Source organism: Mycteria americana, chromosome 1, assembly GCF_035582795.1.
Source record: "Mycteria americana isolate JAX WOST 10 ecotype Jacksonville Zoo and Gardens chromosome 1, USCA_MyAme_1.0, whole genome shotgun sequence".
Taxonomy (NCBI): Eukaryota; Metazoa; Chordata; class Aves; order Ciconiiformes; family Ciconiidae; genus Mycteria; species Mycteria americana.
Genome location: NC_134365.1, coordinates 149,806,375 through 149,824,146, shown reverse-complemented (window position 1 = coordinate 149,824,146; position 17,772 = coordinate 149,806,375). Strand labels below are relative to the sequence as shown.

Below are 17,772 nucleotides of genomic sequence, written 5' to 3'. Positions count from 1 at the left end.
GCTTCGGGGGGGAAGGGAAATATTGTGAGAATGTAATGGTAATGGATAGCTTTTCCTTCAGGGGGAGAGCTGGAGTCGGGGTTTCTACGGCTCTTCCCAACCATCCAGACTAGCCAAGGCTTCCACTCAGCCGCCTGGAAGAAGACGAACCACCTCCCGCCTTGGCTGTGCTCCCGCTGTGGAGAGCTTCGCCCCACCGCGGCCGCGAGGAGGCGAGCAGACGCCGGCGGGCGGTCCCCGGGGCTGAGGAGACAGCCTTAAGAGACGTGGGCCGCGCCCCGGGCAGGCGAGTGACAGCGCATGGCTATCCCTTCCCGCCGTCCGCCACTCCCTGCCTCCCGCCGCCCCGCCAAGGCTGAGCGGGGCGGTTAACGGGCGCGGCAGCCCGCCGGCCGTTGCCAGGCGCCCAGGGAACGCGGAGGGAGGCAGCCGTTGGGGCGTGGCGCCCCGCCGCGGACCGGAGGGGCGGACGCGCGCGCAGAGCTCCCCTTTGGGCCGGGGCAGAGAGCGGGCGCGGTGGCGGGTGAGTGCGCGGGGCGGGCGGCCGTGGGTGCCTCACCTGGCCCCGGCAGCCGCCATGAGCGCCCGGCGCTCCCCAGGGCGCCGGGAGGGGAGAGCGGAGAGCCGCCGCAAGGTAGAGACCGCCGGGACTCGCCTCGGCGCCCCGCCCGGCTGTCCCGTGAGCCCGGGGGGGTCGGCGCGGCGCGGGTGTGCGCCGAGCGGCCAGGGGCGAGCGGTGCGGAGGGCGGCGGTGCAGGGCGCGGGACGTTGCAGGTGCTGGTGCTGCGTGCACTGTGGAGAACAAGGAGGAAAGGAGCATCTTCAATTAATCGCTGAAAGACTTGGAACTCAAAAACAGCTTTGGGGACTTAATCAGTCCAAAAAGTTTGCTAACTCTGAATTCTTCTGGTCATGCTGCCAGTGTCTTTAGTGCTGCATGAAGCTTAGAGTGGTCTTAGCGCGAAGTTTCATCCCAGTTGCAAGGGGGTTGCATTACCGCAGTCCGGAGGGTGGTGGTGAAATGTGTCAACAGCGGTAACTAAATCTTGCCACTTTATGGCAAGCATCAATAATAATTATTTTAGGAAATATAAATATTATCATGTCTTTCGAAAAGTTCTCTTTCACAAGTTGAGTAAAAGTAGTATTGTGAGTGAGCAAATATGGTGTATTCTATCTGTAAATTTGAGTCCTCTGCTCAGTGAGGTACTGAAGGTACGGATAGCTTGCAGATTACTCTGATCTGTTCTCTTCCCTTTCTGGAAAGACTAAGGCAATGCATATAACTGGAGAAAGTTGTGAGTGCCTCTTTCAGAGAGAACAGAGTATTAGGATGGGATTCTCATCTATTTTCATGTGTCAATGGTGATGATGACTGTGATAGAGACAAGAGACATCTAGGCTGTCTTTATTGTCAGAGGTACTCCTAGGGCATGATTAATTTTTAGGATGAATGCCTAAAATCAATCATGGGAATCACTTTCTAGAAATGCTTCTTTGTAGATACCCCAAATTAAGTTAGCTTACTCCTGAACAAAACTATCGCTTTTATTGGTGCTTAAAAACACCTTGAGGCTGATGGTCAGACTGATACTTGGTGGCAGAGATTTGATTCAGATGAAGTTGAATGTGGTAGGGAAAGAACTCGGTGAACCAGCTGCCCTAAATTTCCTTGAAACTCTTGAACCTGAGCATGGAGAGAAGCTGTTGTGGTCATGCTGGTGGTGATAACTTCCTGCTGGCGGGTAACTGAATGTTCATATTCTGTTGTTAGACCTGTGGGCTACTTCCCATATTATAACAGGAGCAGACTGTCAGGCATTGAATAGCACTGTGGGGCACTGGTGTGCTTGCCACTTGCCGTCTTGCTGTGGCTCATTCATCTTTCACCGAGGGACTCATTCCAGTGACCCTACTTTATCATAGTTATTCTGAGAAAGCTGCCAGAGACCACTCTGTCTTTTTCTTCCTTCCTATATTTCAAAGTGTGTGTGGATTTGTAAGGAAACATAAGTAGCAGTACTGTGAGTTGATGATAACTAGCTCTATATCCCTATGTTCAGCTGAATTGAACAGAATTTGAACATTTACAAATGTTTCCGGCCTTGCTCTATATTTGAGAGCTCTATATTCCAGCTCTATATTCTGGCCTTGCTCTATGCTGATAGATAGACATAATTCATAAGTTATGTCCATGTTTCTTATTATCATGTATTTCCTCTATTTTGATATAGCTGAAATACAAAAAGATGCTTTTCTGCATCCTTTTGTGCCTAGGAAGTTAAATGGTAGCATTCTCCTCCCCAGTTTATATTGCTGGAACAAGCTGTCATGAGCTAGAGCAGAATGCAATGACATGACAGGAGCGAAGGTTGTTTGTACTTTATGATTTTTTTTTATGTCTATGAGTACTTTTTGCTAGTGTGGTATTGGGTTTTGAGCCTATAAAGCTTTAAGTGATTGGTAATTTTGTTTGCTTACAGACCACTTTCATCGTATAGCATTGTGAGCACAGTTGTAATTAGTTAAGGTGCTCAAACTGTAATTCCTGTCTGTATAAAGCAGAGTAATTTGCTAAAATGGTATTTTCCATGAAGAACCCTTAATTTTGTAGTCTAAATACGGTATGTCTGAGTGCTTGCCAGAACTTTCTTGGTTATCCAAGAGAAGATGAGGGGGGAAAATTGTAGAGTCATAGCATCATTTAGGTTGGAAAAGACCCTTGAGAAATGATAAACAGGTTGGCTGTATGGAGCAACAAAACCACTTCTGGTGTAGTCAGTTGCTTGAGGCTTGAGGGTGTGGACGTGACTCAGACTTAAATTTTGTAATTTTAAGTGGTGTTTGTACATTCAGATGCAGAGTAGGATTTAGCCTCCCTGCTCTTCATTAGCACTCCTCTTCCCACCATGTAAGGCAGGCATCGTTGTGAACTTCCTCCAGTAATAGCAGAGCTGTATTCTCCGCAAATTTCATAATTTAATAAAAGTGCAGGAATCGCCAAAGACAGATGCTGTCTCTACTTTGTCTCTACTCACCACACCCTTTGTGGATGCTTTCTGTGGTGGGTTTTTGGGGGGGGGGGCGTGTTTCAGGTTTTTTGAAAAAAAAAAACAACCTACTCTCCCACTCAACCAATCCATAATTATCACATTTTCAGGTCTATAACTATGCTTTGTTATTAATTCAGTAGCATTAGCTGGATCAGGCTTGATGAAAACATAAAAATAAAATTAAAATAAATTCATAATTTTTTCACTGACTCTCCTAATATATTTGTATACCCATTGAACAGAAAAAAGTGGCAAAATTAACTACTACAGAATGTCACAGGACAGAGCCCACTCAGAAAGCTTTTAGTCACAAAGCATCTTTCAGGTCTTCCTAAATAATTTAAAATCTATTTTTGTGCACTGATAGTAGTACCTGAAGAAAATTCTCTGACTATTAGAATCAAGTGAACCTCGCAGAATTTGGTATTCAGCGATGCTGATTTCTCATGCATTACAGGATCAGCCTGTGCAAACAATGGAGTTTCTGCATCACACTGTATCCATATCTTGACTGGGCTGGGATTTTAGAAATCCAAGGCTGTAATGCTCTTGTAGACTGAGATGTTACAATGAGTTGACAGTGCCAAAATAGTTAGCAACTTCTGGTGTCTTACAAAAAGGCCATAGACTTTTTTTTTAAAGACAATATTGTTCCAGGAAAATTATTAATCTTATATTGATTAATTGATGAATTAGTATTAATACTTGAACTGCTACATTTCTGCTGGCCTTTGTGAAGTATGTGTGAAGGATACAGGCCCAACTCAAAGAGGATGATTGAAGGGCATTCCTAAGATCTAACAGAGCCATAGTGAGTAAGGGTGTTGGAAACTTGAGACCAGGCCTGGAGAGACTTCTCCTCTCACAGTACTATGGGAGAATAATTCTAGTGGCAGCCTAGCTTGAGATAGTTTTAAGCATAAATATTAAGAATCAGATTCTCCATTGTCCAGAACCCTTCATAATTAATTTGTTCAAAATGGTGCTAGTAATATGCATATTGTTCATTTGTAAATGACATATACTGATTTTTTTTTTGTTAAGCGTAAATTATTTCTTATTATGAAATACTTCCTGCAAATCCTTGAAGATGAAGTAAAATACTTTCTTCCTCCTTGTCCTTATAGATTGAAGATCTGAAGAAGATAAACCATGAGCTAAGGCAACATGTCATACAACTGCTTGATAAGAAGCAAGCGGTGGAAAGTCAAGTGGATAGGTTCACCTGTAAAAATTATCATCTGTGTAAAGAACTGGCTGTAATTGGCAAACTATCTGAGCAGCTGGAAAAAGAATTGCTGTTGAATACTGCTGATAAGGACCTTGAGGAAGCAAAGGTATCTATTCGTTAGAATTAATATTGTGCAGTGATATTTTAATGTTTGCTAATATTGTGGGAAACTGTTTGGGGGGGGGTGTTGACATTTTGGGCTGCATTTCTAGCTTTCATCTCTGCTTTGAAGTATATTTGTTGGGATGAAGGAGGAGTAGGTTCTGGCCAGCGTGGTATTTTTCAAGTGTAGAATGGTTCAAGGATTAAAATTATGCTTGCAGTTGGAAACAATGTAATTTCAGTGAAAACTGCTTTTGATTTCAGAGGATAATGGAAAATTGCATTCTATGCACATGCAATTATGTGATTTAGTAGTAGTGGTCAGATGGGAGAAAGCATACTCTTTGTTTGCAATTAGTGTAACTACATACTTATTTCTTTAGCCCACAGGTATATTCAAACTGTCCCTGTTTTCAAAAGTTTCTCGGTAAGACAGTTCTGGGGAAAGGTATCGCATGCTTCCTTTTTCATTTGCTCACCTGAGAGTAACTCAGCTGTTACTGTTTTTCCTAATCCTGGACTGCATCTGAAGATAAAACTTCTAACTGATTCCCTTCTAGATTAAGTATATTGTTACTAAATAGCATGTTTTTAGCCTAGTCAAACTAGAAAACATGTACAAAATGTTCCTTTGGACTAGAACAGTTGAGCTAAAATGCTGGATTTGTGCTAATGATTACACAAAATCAATGCATCTCTTGCTCTCAATTTTTTTATGGTAGGTTCAAATTCGACACCAGCAGAACAAGATAAAGAAGCTGGAACACTTGGTGAAAACACTAAAATCTGTGAGTTAAACATGTATCCTTAATATATATGTAGCTATGAAATCAGGTCATTTTCACATGAAATTAATACTTGTACAAGCGAATTTCACTTGCTTTCTTTTCACTGATAAGAGACAAGTTATAGAATGGATAAACATATCTGTTTTCATTTGTAGTTTTCTGTCTCTGGATGGATGGCAATCTGTTTCTGTTTTGCAACTAGCCTGTAATGATTTTGCTTTTGAGAATCTATCTTTTTTTTGTTTTGTGTGTTTATTTTTTTTGTTTTACAAAATTGCATATAACTGTTTTGAATATCTTGTAAATCACTTGCAAAACAGAAAGAAGTAACATTTTTTCTTTAAAATTTTTATCTTAATATTCTGTCTTCCTTAAGGTGTAACAATACTGTTGGAATATTTTGAAATGTATACAATGTTGCAATTGTAGAAATATTAGCTAGTGGTAAATCTAACTTAATTTAACATTTTAATTTATTAAGCTGCTCATTCACTTGCTTCCAGTATAAATTGATAGAGAATTTGTTTGTGTTCAAGATGATAATTTCTTACTGTAATTTAAAGATTTGTCTCAAATTTCAGGGGGGTGGGAGGGGTTGGTTTTTTTCTTTCCTGTATAAAATATTTGAGCTTATGCCACAATCCTGCAAAGAACCCCCCCTGGAAAAAAAACACTCTGACCATGTAGAGCTTACTGCTCAATTACCCTGGAAAGATTTCAGTCCTTCAGCCAGAAAGTTTGGGATTTGACAGCTAGATTTACTGAGAGAGTTAGGTGATTAATTTATAACTTTTCAGGGATTTAAAGACCTACTTCTGCATGTGTCTTAACAAAAATAATGAATTTGCAGAGTTTAGTATTCCCTAGGTGCTTAAACTTTCATGATTCCAGGTACTTCCAACAGATCGATTGTAATGGAGAGGGATTTGGTGTGCAATTTTGAACTTTGGAATTGCAATTCATCTTCAAAATCTGTTTTAGACCCCTACATGACTTTCTAGATTTCAACTATACTTATTTGCACATTACTTTATTTCCATTTCAAAAGTTCACCTTTCATGGATCTTAAGCAAACATAGTGGCCTAATTTCTTTCATATTTAAAATTCATTAGCTATTCTAATACAAATCTACTTAATTGTCCTCCTTAGTTTTGAACAGATACATTCCAAGTTAATTAACATTTAGCTTTTATGTCCTTTTCTGTCCTGTTAGATCCATTTTAGAAGGACATTCAGACATATTCTGCAATATAACACAAATGAGAAAATATAGACATTCAGAAGTTACTTTAAAGTATTAAAAGGATATTTATTTTAATTAGATATCTGCTTCATCTTCATTTTGAAGTGTATGTTTATTTTACACTGAAGTATCATTCATTACAAAAATTCTGTTTCAGTGAATGAATTATCTCATTTTTGCACATGCAGGTTATTTTACAAACAGAAGCTGAAATAAAGCAAGGGAAGTCACCTTCAAGGCTTGATAGCTTTATTAAGACCTTGGAGGAGGACAGAGACTACTATAAAAGTGAGACTGAGAATTTGCTGAAGGTATTTAGAAACGCATTTTCAAGTCCTAAGCGAACCTCTACTTGTGGCAGCATGTCAAAAAAAAATTCATCCATCCAGGTGAGCTTGGAAAACACTTTGGAAGAGGAGGAATACAGTTTTTTAAATATTGGTTTATCTTATGCTAAATCACCAAAGCCATAATTACCAGGAAGAAAAACAAATTCATTTATGAACACAGGGATGCCCAAGATGGGAATGGGCAAATAATGTGAACTTAACTGCCGGTTTACACTGCATGCATGTATATGACTTTAAATGGCTCCTGACATCTGCTTACATTAAGTAATTTTTAACATGATTGTCAGTAACATTTGTGATAGACATTTGCTACTCAAAATAAATGTATTTTAGAAAATGTTATGTATATGTGGGTTCTATTACTAAGAAATATATACGTACAGTCTTGATGGTCTTGTGGTTACTAGGTTGAAGGCTTATTAAATCTTTTATAGAAATTTCCAAACCAGATATAATAAAATGTATCAAGTTTTGTTTCTCTACTTTAACCTTATATCATCTTATTCTTTAAGGGAGTGAGTTCTGATCCAGAAGTTTTGAAAATATTGAGAGAACGTGAAGAACTTAAGTCAACACTCAAAAAATATGAGCGCCGTGTGGCAGAAATTCAGGGTAACTTCAAAGTTTTAACAGCTGAGAGAGACAAAATTGTCAGTCTTTATGAACGGGTAATTTTATTTATACTTGTATGATTAATTGAAATAACTTAAGGTGATGTGCAAGAAAAAAATCCTATTTCTGTTTTTTTTTTGTAAAAAAGAAAAAAATGCAAACCATTTGTTCAAAAAATAGAAAAAAGTTATAGAAATTCTATGATTTGAATCTGTCAGTTAAATACAAGTTTGTAAGTGCTGTCCTGAGTTAAGAATGCTTTCCTGAATCAAAGGATATATGCACAAATCATTACTTCATCCTTGATATTGCAGTTTCTGCGATGCTCTGCCTTACGAGCCATATGCTACAGTAATATATTAAATTATCTATTCCATATTTCTGTTATGCTGCTGTTTTTAAAAACAGGCACAGGAAGAGATTTCCCGACTTCGTCAGGAAGTTATCAAATGCCCCAGGACTCCTAAAAGTACTGTGACAGCTCAAGCTATGTTAAGACATGTGGAGATAGAAAGGGATACGGCACTGTCAGATTTTCGAAGGATGACTACAGAACGTGATAGCCTTAAGGAGCAGTTAAAGGTTTGATTTTTGCCCCACCCCACCTCCGCCCCTCCCCCCGGTTATTTTAACATGAAAACTACTTAGTAGTGTAATTAAAGTTGCTAAAGATTTCTATTCTAATCCTGAGAGTTAATTGCATTACACGTCTGTGGTGAGTTCAGACTTGTTCTATGTGTGGTTTTGTTGTTGTTGTTATTTGATACAGATTTCCCAAGAGACTGCGTTTAATGAAAAGGCTCATTTGGAACAGAGAATTGAAGAGCTAGAAAACACTATTCAAAATGTAAGGGAAAATAATTTTTTATGGAGTTGTAAATGTAATACAGATGATGTTCATGGTTAATCCTGGAGGATCAACCTGACTGCTTTCTATTAGGAAACAACAGGCTGAGAGCAGTGGATGTATTTACTAAGACTATAGCAAGGCTTTTGACACTGTCACCCACAGTGTTCTTGTATCCAGGTTTGGATGTTATGGTCTGGATGGGTGGTCAGCTAGATGGGAGAAAATTTGATTGGATGGTCAGTCTTATCAGGTAGCAGTTAATGGGTCGTACTTGGCCTGGAGAGTGTTAACATGGAGCACCACAGGTGTTTGGTCTGAGGCCTGTCCTGTTTAATATCTTTATCAGTGCCCTGAAGGAGGTGACAGAATGTGTGCCCATAAAGTTTGCAGATGACACCAAATCAGGTAAAACTCTTGATATACTCAAGAGCAGGGCTGTCATCCACAGGGACCAAGACAGGTAGGAAGAATGGACAACAGGAACCTTATGAAGTCCAACAAGGATGAATGCCAAGTTCTGAATTTGGGAAGAAGAGCCACTGGCACCAATACAGGTTGGGGTCCAATGGGTTTGGGAGCAGTTCTGCTGAAAATTCAGGCCCTGGAGGCCCTGGTGTACAGCAAGCTGTACATGAGCCAGCAGTATGCCATGATGGCAAAGAAGGCCAAGAGTGTACTAGGCTGTGTGAACAGGACACAGCCAGTAGCTCAAGGGAAGTGATTGTCCACCTTTACTGAGCACTCACGAGACCACATCTGGAATACACTGGAATACACCGCATCCAGTTTTGCCATCACGGTACAAGAAACACATTGCCAAAGTGGAGTGAGTTTAGCAGAGGGCTCCCAAGATACTTGGGGTTGGAACACTTTCCCTATGAGAGGGAGGCTGGTGGAACTGGGCTTGTTCCACCTGGAGTAGAGGTGGCTTAAGGGAGACCTAAGTCCTACCTGCCAGTACTCATCAAGAAGTCAGAAATAGGCTTTTCACAGCAGTGCATGGTGGAAGGATGAGCAACAATGAGTGTCAGTTGAAACGAGAGAGGTTCAGGCTGAATACAAGGAAATGCTTCTTTCCTGTAAGGACAACTGAGCAGTCCCCAGCCTTGGAGATTTTTGAGAATGGACTGGACAAAGCTCTAAGCAACCTGACCTCAGAGCTGGCCCTGCTTTGAGCAGGAGTTTAGACTAGAGACCTCCTGGAGTCCATTTCAATGTGAATTATCTTATGACTGTATTTCATTAAGACCTGATGCTCCAAAACCAAATGTAATTGTACTGTTCTGGCAAGTCCTATTTAATATGATTTAAGTTACTTGTGTGTGCAATTGTTTGCTAACATATGGTGCTAAAATAGAAAATGAAAACATTAATAAAATGAATATAAACCTTAAATATATTTACAGTCTTGGTAGAACTTGATTTTTAAATAGATTAACATTGATTTCTGTAGTGTATCTTTCTTCTAGATCTTGTGGTTATAAATTCTGGTTCATTTTCTTTTTCCCCTTCAGCCTTTTAAATCCTACCAAGCTTATAAGTATAGTTCCAAGGATTATAATATTAAACTGAGTGCATCTGTGATGAAGAATATGCTGTAGGCTTAAATAGCTCTGAGTACTCCAAGTAGTAAATGAGCTTTAATCACACACTTGACAAATGATGTGTAGTGAATATTGGGAATAGTCCTGTTTTAGGTACATCATCTTATTTCTTCAGTTCATTTGGTACCCTTTGAGGGCGATACATCAATATGAATCTTACTGACTTGGTCTTCAGCGTTCTGACCTTTGATTATAGTAACACAGAAATTAGTACTGAAAGAATCAGTAAATAAGGAGAGGGATGAGATGAAAATTTTTTACCTTAAAAGAGCTGTTTCAAATAATTTAGAAAGGACAGTTCTTTAAATGTTAAGTGTAACCATTATAATAATGAAACACAGCTTGCTTTAAACTGGAGATTTCAAACTAGGTTTGCTGGAATCTGTGCAAGAGTTTCTGGACCTGTTCTTTATTCTAGGTCCAGACCTAAAGGCCTCATGGTGGTAACTTGGTCATATAGTGCTTTATGCAAATGTTTTACAGTGATTTCTCTATCCAGTTATTGGCATAACTATATAACTTAGTAGAGGCCAAAATCCGTCATTGGTAGTGTTGTATCCTGAACTGTGATTTCTCCCTTCATACCCTAATAATAATGTTTTCTGTTATGTTATTTTGCACTGAAAACTTTTCATGTTGATCAATGCCAAACGTTTTTGCCCTTGGGCATAATTACCAACCTAAAATTTACTTTAATAAATGAAAATATTCGCAGAGATATGAAAGATAGGAAATTGATTGTCCTTCAAATGAAGTGAAAATCACATTTCAGCTCTTTGCCAACTATCTTCAGTAGACTTGGAGTCAAGCCCTGAGTAAATGAGATACTTAGGCATTTCTCCTTCAGTAAAAGATTTGTGCTAAAAACAGAGTAGAATTTGAATTAATAGGAGAAACTCTATGTATAAACCAGCTTCTTTCGGCTTTTAATATTTAATTATATTTCTAGTTAGATAGTGAATGGTTAGAACAGATGTCCAAACTGGCGCTAATGAAAGACACCATTGATTCTCTGGAAACTGAGATGAAAAGATTAGCAAGAAGAGCACTGGACTCTGAAACTGAGCTGAGCCGACAGGAAGCTGAATATGTTTCACTTAGGTAAGTAAAAGTATATGATTGCGTTAGTTTGACGAGTAACGTCAGCCTATGTTTGTTGGTTTTCATAACTGTTATGTAGCTCAAAGGGAAAGGAATTTACGATAGTTGTGCTTCTGAGCATCCTTCTTTTTTGAAATGAAATTGTTTTCCTCATTGCTTATTTATATGTAAATGCTGTTGGCTTGTTGATTTTATGATATGCTGAAAACCATCTTCAGTGAAAAAGTAAAATTCACTCTGACTTAGAGTTAGGAGCTTTCTATTAGAAGCTGCAGGGATTGATGGTTTTTGGTAAATTGCATATGAATTAAATTTTTTCTTTTCATTTTTATTGTTGTTTCTATAGAGGCAAGCAAACATGCATAAACTAATGAGTGTCATGTGTAGTTAGTTTCAAACATCCTTTTCTTAGTCTTGGAGCGTTTTCATGAGAGGAGATAAAACTGAAGCCTTGCACAGGTTTTATGGCCTGCTGGTCAACTGGAGTTCTTAACTATGTTCAGAAGCATGTAGTGGGACTGGACTCACTTGAAGCCTTTAGGGAAGAAAGCATAGGTCAGTGAGTGCAAAATAAAAAAGGATAATTTACTGACTGGAGGGAAGGATCAAGCACGTGTGAAGTTTATGTGGAGAGATAAGAACTAGATCACAGACTGAACTAGCCTACAGAGTGAACAGACTGCAAGAGAAGATACTGCGACTTTTTCCTCTTGTATTTCCTTAAATATAATTCAGTTACGCAAACACTCTCCTAAACCTATGTGTCCTTACAAGTGACTGGTGTAGTCAACACATGGGTGTTGCAGGTTTTTTGGTTGGATTTTGATTGGTGGGAATGCTGGGTGCTAGTGTGCATTATCATGCTGGCCCACAATGCTTTTCTAAGGATACTGTGATTTCTAAAATAACGTGAACTCCTTTGCAAATCCAGTCCTTAGTTATTGCTGCTTTATAATAAGTTGTCAGATTTATGAATACTGTAAAAATTGAGTTGTTGAAGATTAGTTGCTGCTACTAAAAGATCTTTTTCTTTTCCCCCCAAACCAGGCTGATAGTTCTCTTCAGTTTCTTCAACAGTTTGAGAATCATTAATATTACTACTTGATTTGAACGTATGACTTGGGTATAACTTGAAATAGGTCAAGCATTCCAATGTATGTCCCAAGTGATGATTTTTGTTTTAATAATTTCTGAGAAGTTTTTATGTCCACCTGTTGTAAAGAATGCTTCTTACTTTTCTGGGATTCTTTACAGGAGTATTCAGACTTTAATTTCCAGAGATTAAGGTTAACATTAATAAAATATCCCAAATAGACTAAAATATACAGAAGAATCTTGCTTTTTCTTAACTTTTGCAATTTTAGTGATGTTTCAAAAAGGAAAAAAAAATTATAAACTTCTGAATTCTCCTGTTTAATGCTTCTGCTTTTCCAGTTTATTGAATGAAAAGACAGAACAGAGTCTTTCAGAGACTCAGCGAAGCCTTGTTAAGAAAAAATATGAAATGGAACTTGCCCAAGAGAAAATTATGCTTTTGGATGAAAAAATTGGTGAGTGACAGGTATGGTTTTTGTAATAAAATTCAATAGGGTAATTGTTATATTACAGCATTTTTCTTTTTCTTTTTCTCTTATGGGATGAAAGAAAAAGTGTTGAATGCAAATAAATATACTTGACAGTTTTAAAATTTCAACATCTGTTTTCTTTCATTATTGGAAGGTTTTTGCATTTTAAAATTATGTAATAAAGCTCTTGCAAGTAAGTTTCAGTGACAGCACATACTGTCAGCTGAACAATGTGCATCAGTACCAATATGCAGTGTCTGAGCATATCAGTTATATTTATGATCCACTAACGCGGTGGTAACACCTCGCAGCATCGTAAGATGATGATGATGGAATCAGGAAAACATCCTTTAGAGTATATATCCTATATTGTATGTTGCATCTTTTTTATATTATGGGAGTAAAGGAGGTGGGTACAGGAATTATTATTCCTGTAGTAGCAAGGAATATGTTTTCACTTCCCAAATTACAACTGTATTGTGTTAGAAGTCTTTTATTATTTTCTACAAATGCAGTTGACATAATCTGTTCTCAAATGCAGTGCTGAATTTGTGAAGGGAAACTAAAGCTAATCTATAGATAATGACACCTAATGTTAGAGCTGCCTTATGCTATTAAAATATCTTTTTTTCTCTTACTTACAAATTTCAAACTCTGGTTATTTGGATTTAAACATTTCATTAAAGATGAACATTTCATTCAAATGAATAAGCATTTCATTCAAAGTGAACTTAATTTTTTTTTTAATGCTTTAGCTAAGGCGTCTAAGCCACTCCTGAGAAGGCTAGAGAAAAAGATGTTTTGTCTACATTAAAATCCACATATTTTTTGTTTTAAAAGTCCTATACCCCTGGAACAGTAAAATAAGGGACTTAATGTTTGATAGGCATGTCAGTCTGTGTGTTGTTGCATGCTTTTGATCGTTCCCAGGAAATGTGTCCAAATGAAGTGTAATTTAAGCCTAAAAAAAAAAAAATTAGTTCATTAAAGCTGAATAGAGACTTTTCAGAATTTAGCATCTGAGGTATCTTATCATCTGACTGAAGCATGTTCCAATCTAGATTCATTAGGATTTTTCATTACTGTGAGGCAAGTGCAGGCAAAAATTCTTGAAATTAATGGAGACTGTCTGTATTGTGCTATTATCCTGTCACCAGAGGAATAACAGTGGAAGATGCTGAAGGAGAGGAACTACAGTGTAGGTGTGGAGAGAGAATGTACTGAGAGAAGACAGTTGAGAGGTTTTAACTGAAGGATTAGTAAAGAGAGGATACTGAGATTACAATTTGCATAATCCTAGTGAAATAGGTAGGAGAAGTAAAGTTAATAAAGAGCCAGGAGGCAAGTGAAGAATAGGGATATTGGCTGGACAAGAATTTGCAACGAGGAGGATTGGTTGTCAGAGGACACCGTAAGTGGGAAACGGTGAGATTGGGAGGCAGTTAATGGAGAAACAGAGTGTGGATGTGGCACCAGGGAAAGCTGGGGCAATGCAAGAAATCAGAGACTGAAAATTAATAAAGTGAGAGGAGGGAGTGAAGAATGATCAGAGACATCCAGTGAGGAGAGCTAGTATGAAGTGGTTAAAGAGACTGGAAGGATCCTTAAAATTGGGTGACTAGTTCAGAGATTGTGGGTAGGACTTGGAGCTATTGGACATGCACCGTGACTAGAACCTGTAAGCAGCTATACACACAGAATATTTAGGACTTGGACAATAAAGTTGAAAGCAGGAGAAAGATTGGAAGTAAAAGGAGATTGAGATGGAAAATATGGATTTAGGAATTTAGGTTTGGTAGGGAAGGAATCTAGGATGAGAAACGGTAAGACTTGGGGCTGACCAAAGTGAAGAGAAAGGATGAACAGCTAATGGTATCTTCTTGGAGAGGTAGAATTGGAGAAGATGGAAAGAAAGTGTGTGTGCCCATTAGAGAACCTTTTCCCTTTTGGAGTCTGGAATGGAATTCGGGATTTCCAAGTCTTGTGTTACCTTCTCTTGTCAGCAAAATAATGTACACTTGGCAAAGTGTCTCTTTCCAGTACTTGTCTGCAGAGAGAACAGCAGTATAGTCCTCCGATGGTTCATCTTTTATGTCATGTGCCACACAGTGGGAATCCAAATTGTGCTTTTTGTTTTACAAGTTAAGTAACTTATTTCGGAGACAAACACTAAGAAGTCAGGAATGCCAGTCTTAAGGTTGTCTGTACTACTTAATAAATAAACCGCAGGTGGTTGGGGTTTCTTTCCCTTATGGTATTGTTTTTAATTACGCTATCATGTGGTGTTTTTCTGTAGGAGCCTTTGTGCCAACTTTTGCAGAGTTTTGTAGGAAGTAAATCAGTGTTGTTTAGTGAAGCAAGCTTGTCTGTCAGATCTTCTCCTTAGCCGAAAATACAGTGAATAAAGCAGGTAATTGCAGAAAGAGAAAGCACGTGCTATTTAAACTGTTAAATATTGCTATGCAGTATTTTATACTATTGCTGTCTTTACATTAGAATTTTGTGGTGATGCACAACCAAACTTTTCAGAACTGCTCACTAACTATACATATGACCTATTTTCAGAGTGCCTGATTTGAGACTTTGGTTATTAATTTTCAGAAATGTTGAGCACTCACAGCTGTGGCAGCAATCCATGGTTGGTTTTTTTGAGCATGTAATACTTTCTGTCCTGAAAGTTTAGATCACAGTTTGGGCATCCAAAATAATCAGATAGCATTTTCAATTGATCTTTGTGCCTCCGTTCCTTCTCTGTAAAATGGTGATAACACACCCTTGCTTAGAATCACAGAATGGTTGAGGTTGGAAGGCACTTCTGAAGGTCATCTTGTTCAACCTCCCTTCTAAAGCAGGGACACCTAGAGCCAGTTGCCCAGGACCATGTCTAGATGGCTTTTGAATATCTCCAAGGAAGGAGACTCCGTAACCTCCCTGGGCAACCTATTCCAGTGCTTGGTCACACTCACAGTAAAAAAAAGTGTTTCCTGATGTTCAGAGGGAACCTCCTGTGTTTCAGTTTGTGCCTGTTGCTTCTTGTCCTGTCACTGGGCACCACTGAAAAGAGCCTGGCTCTGTCCTCTTTGCACCCTCCCTTCAGGTATTAGATCATTTATAAGATCCCACCCCGAGCCTTCTTTTCTCCAGGCTAAACAGTCCCAGCTCTCTCAGCTTTTCCTCAAAGGAGAGATGCTCCAGTCCCTCAATCATCTTCATGGCCCTTCGTTGGACTTGCTCCAGTATGTCCATGTCTCTCTTGTACTGGGGAGACCAGAACTGGACCCAGCACTGCAGATGTGTCTCATCAGAGCTGAGTAGAGGGGAAGGATTACCTCCCTCGACCAGCTGGCATACTTTCCCTAATGCAGCCCAGTATACCATTAGCCTTCTTTGCAGCAAGGGCACATTGGTGGCTTCAACGTGCCATCCACCAGGACCCCCAGCTTTCCTGCCAAGCTGTTTTCCAGCTGGGTGGCCCCCAGTGTGTAGTGGTGCCTGGGGTTGTTCATACCCAGGTGCAGAACTTTGCACTTCCCTTTGCACTTCATGAGGTTCCTGTCAGCCCATTTCTCCAGCCTGTCAAGGTCCCTCTGGATGGCAGCATGACCCTCTGGAGTATCAGCCACTCCTCCTAGTTTTGTGTCATCAGCAAAATTCCTGAAAGTACACTGTGCCCCATCATCCAGATCATCAATGAGGATGTAAAACAGGACTGGACGCAGTATTAACTCCTGGGGCACACCACTAGTCACTGGCCTCCAACTAGACTTTGTGCCACTGATCACCACCCTCTGAGCCTGGCCGTTCAGTTTTCAATCCACCTCACTGTCTGCTCATCCAGCCCCTATGTCAACAGCTGATCTATGAGTATCTTATGGGAGTGTCAAAGGCCTTATTGAACTTGAGGTAGACAGCATCCACTGCTCTCCCCTCATCTACCAGGCCAGTCATTTCATCATAGAAGTTTGTCAAGTTGGTCAAGCATGACTTACCCTGGGTGAAGCCATGCTGACTACTGATGATGATTTTCTTGCCCTTAATGTGCCTGGAAATGGTTTCTGGGATTAGCTGCTCCATCAGAATTTTCTTTAGAGCCAGGTTTGAACACACTCTCAGCACGTTCCAGAGCCATGCATCCAAAAACATGAGGTGGAAATTTGAGCACCTTTCATCTTGTGTTTTGAAATAGGGAAAGATTCTGTGGAAAAAATAGAGTGTGACTATATGCTATGATGTCCCTGAAAGACTGAGCTGCAGATCTTTTTTACTTTGGATGTTTTATCTCCTGGACACGGTTAATAAGTATCATTCAATAAGCCCAATTACACTGATATTTAAAGAGTAATTTGCAGCCTGCATGACTTTTGAGATGTAAGGTTCACTGTAAGAAGGGTTTCTGTTGTTCTCCTCTGCAAATGCAATGTATGTAGATCATATAAGGATTGACTCTCTGACTGTTTAAAGGTAAATGTAGCATGTAATACCTTATTAGCTGAATGAAGATAGGGAGAGACATCTTTTAGAATTTGATTTTGTAATGAGTAGATCGCTTTTTTCATTTATTATCTTTGCAATTTTTAAGTGGTGTTGAATTTTATAATTGTATTACTCTTTTACATAAAGTTCATTTTGATAAAAAAAATTTCAGAAAAAAGTGGCTTATGTCAGGATATCAATCTCTTTTACTTCATCACTCATTACACGCTGTAGTCTACATATTGCTTCTGTCTGTTGTAATTCTGTTTAAGCCTTTATTGTTATAATACCTGAGAAAGTTATTTTTAATGATCTAAACATTTGCTGTTTAAAGATAGATTTGTTTTGAGCCAAGTAATTTAAGGCCTTGATCTAAGGAAGAATGCAGTTCTATAAATATCAGTCAGATTATTTGTATGTTTTGAAAAGGTACATGCTTCAGTGTTTTCTTGAAGGGGAGCTTTTGCCTTTTTCTTTTATGCTTTAGAACTGTATTAAAAGAATTTTTATTTCAAATGGGTTGAATTAATAAAAATGAGAACTTTCTGATTGTGTCCAGATAACTTTTCAAGACAAAGTCTTGTACAACAAGAGGAGATCTGTGCTTTGAAAGAAACAATTGCACAACTTGATAAAGAGAAGGCATCTTTGCAAGACTGTGTGGAAGAAAGAAGAGAGAAGATTGCTACTTTTGAGGAAACCCTAGCAATTAAAGTATGTTCTAACATGTAAATGGTCACAAAAGGTAAATAGGGAAAGGATCCGTTGGGTCATCACACCTATCTTATATTGGTATCTG

The 17,772-nt window shown here is 39.0% G+C and overlaps 1 protein-coding gene across 1 annotated transcript in view; it reads left to right on the top strand.

The window, feature by feature from the left end:
* The first annotated feature begins 444 nt into the window (after window positions 1-444).
* The window catches only part of TSGA10 (testis specific 10), a 37,191-nt gene continuing 19,863 nt past the window's right edge, over window positions 445-17,772 (top strand). The window contains exons 1-10 of the mRNA XM_075523935.1: window positions 445-634; window positions 4,181-4,390; window positions 5,109-5,174; window positions 6,607-6,807; window positions 7,281-7,436; window positions 7,789-7,962; window positions 8,150-8,227; window positions 10,784-10,935; window positions 12,370-12,485; window positions 17,533-17,687. Of these exons, the coding sequence (XP_075380050.1) occupies window positions 578-634; window positions 4,181-4,390; window positions 5,109-5,174; window positions 6,607-6,807; window positions 7,281-7,436; window positions 7,789-7,962; window positions 8,150-8,227; window positions 10,784-10,935; window positions 12,370-12,485; window positions 17,533-17,687 (1,365 nt within the window). The 5' untranslated portion in view covers window positions 445-577. The remainder of the gene's footprint in view (window positions 635-4,180; window positions 4,391-5,108; window positions 5,175-6,606; window positions 6,808-7,280; window positions 7,437-7,788; window positions 7,963-8,149; window positions 8,228-10,783; window positions 10,936-12,369; window positions 12,486-17,532; window positions 17,688-17,772) is intronic.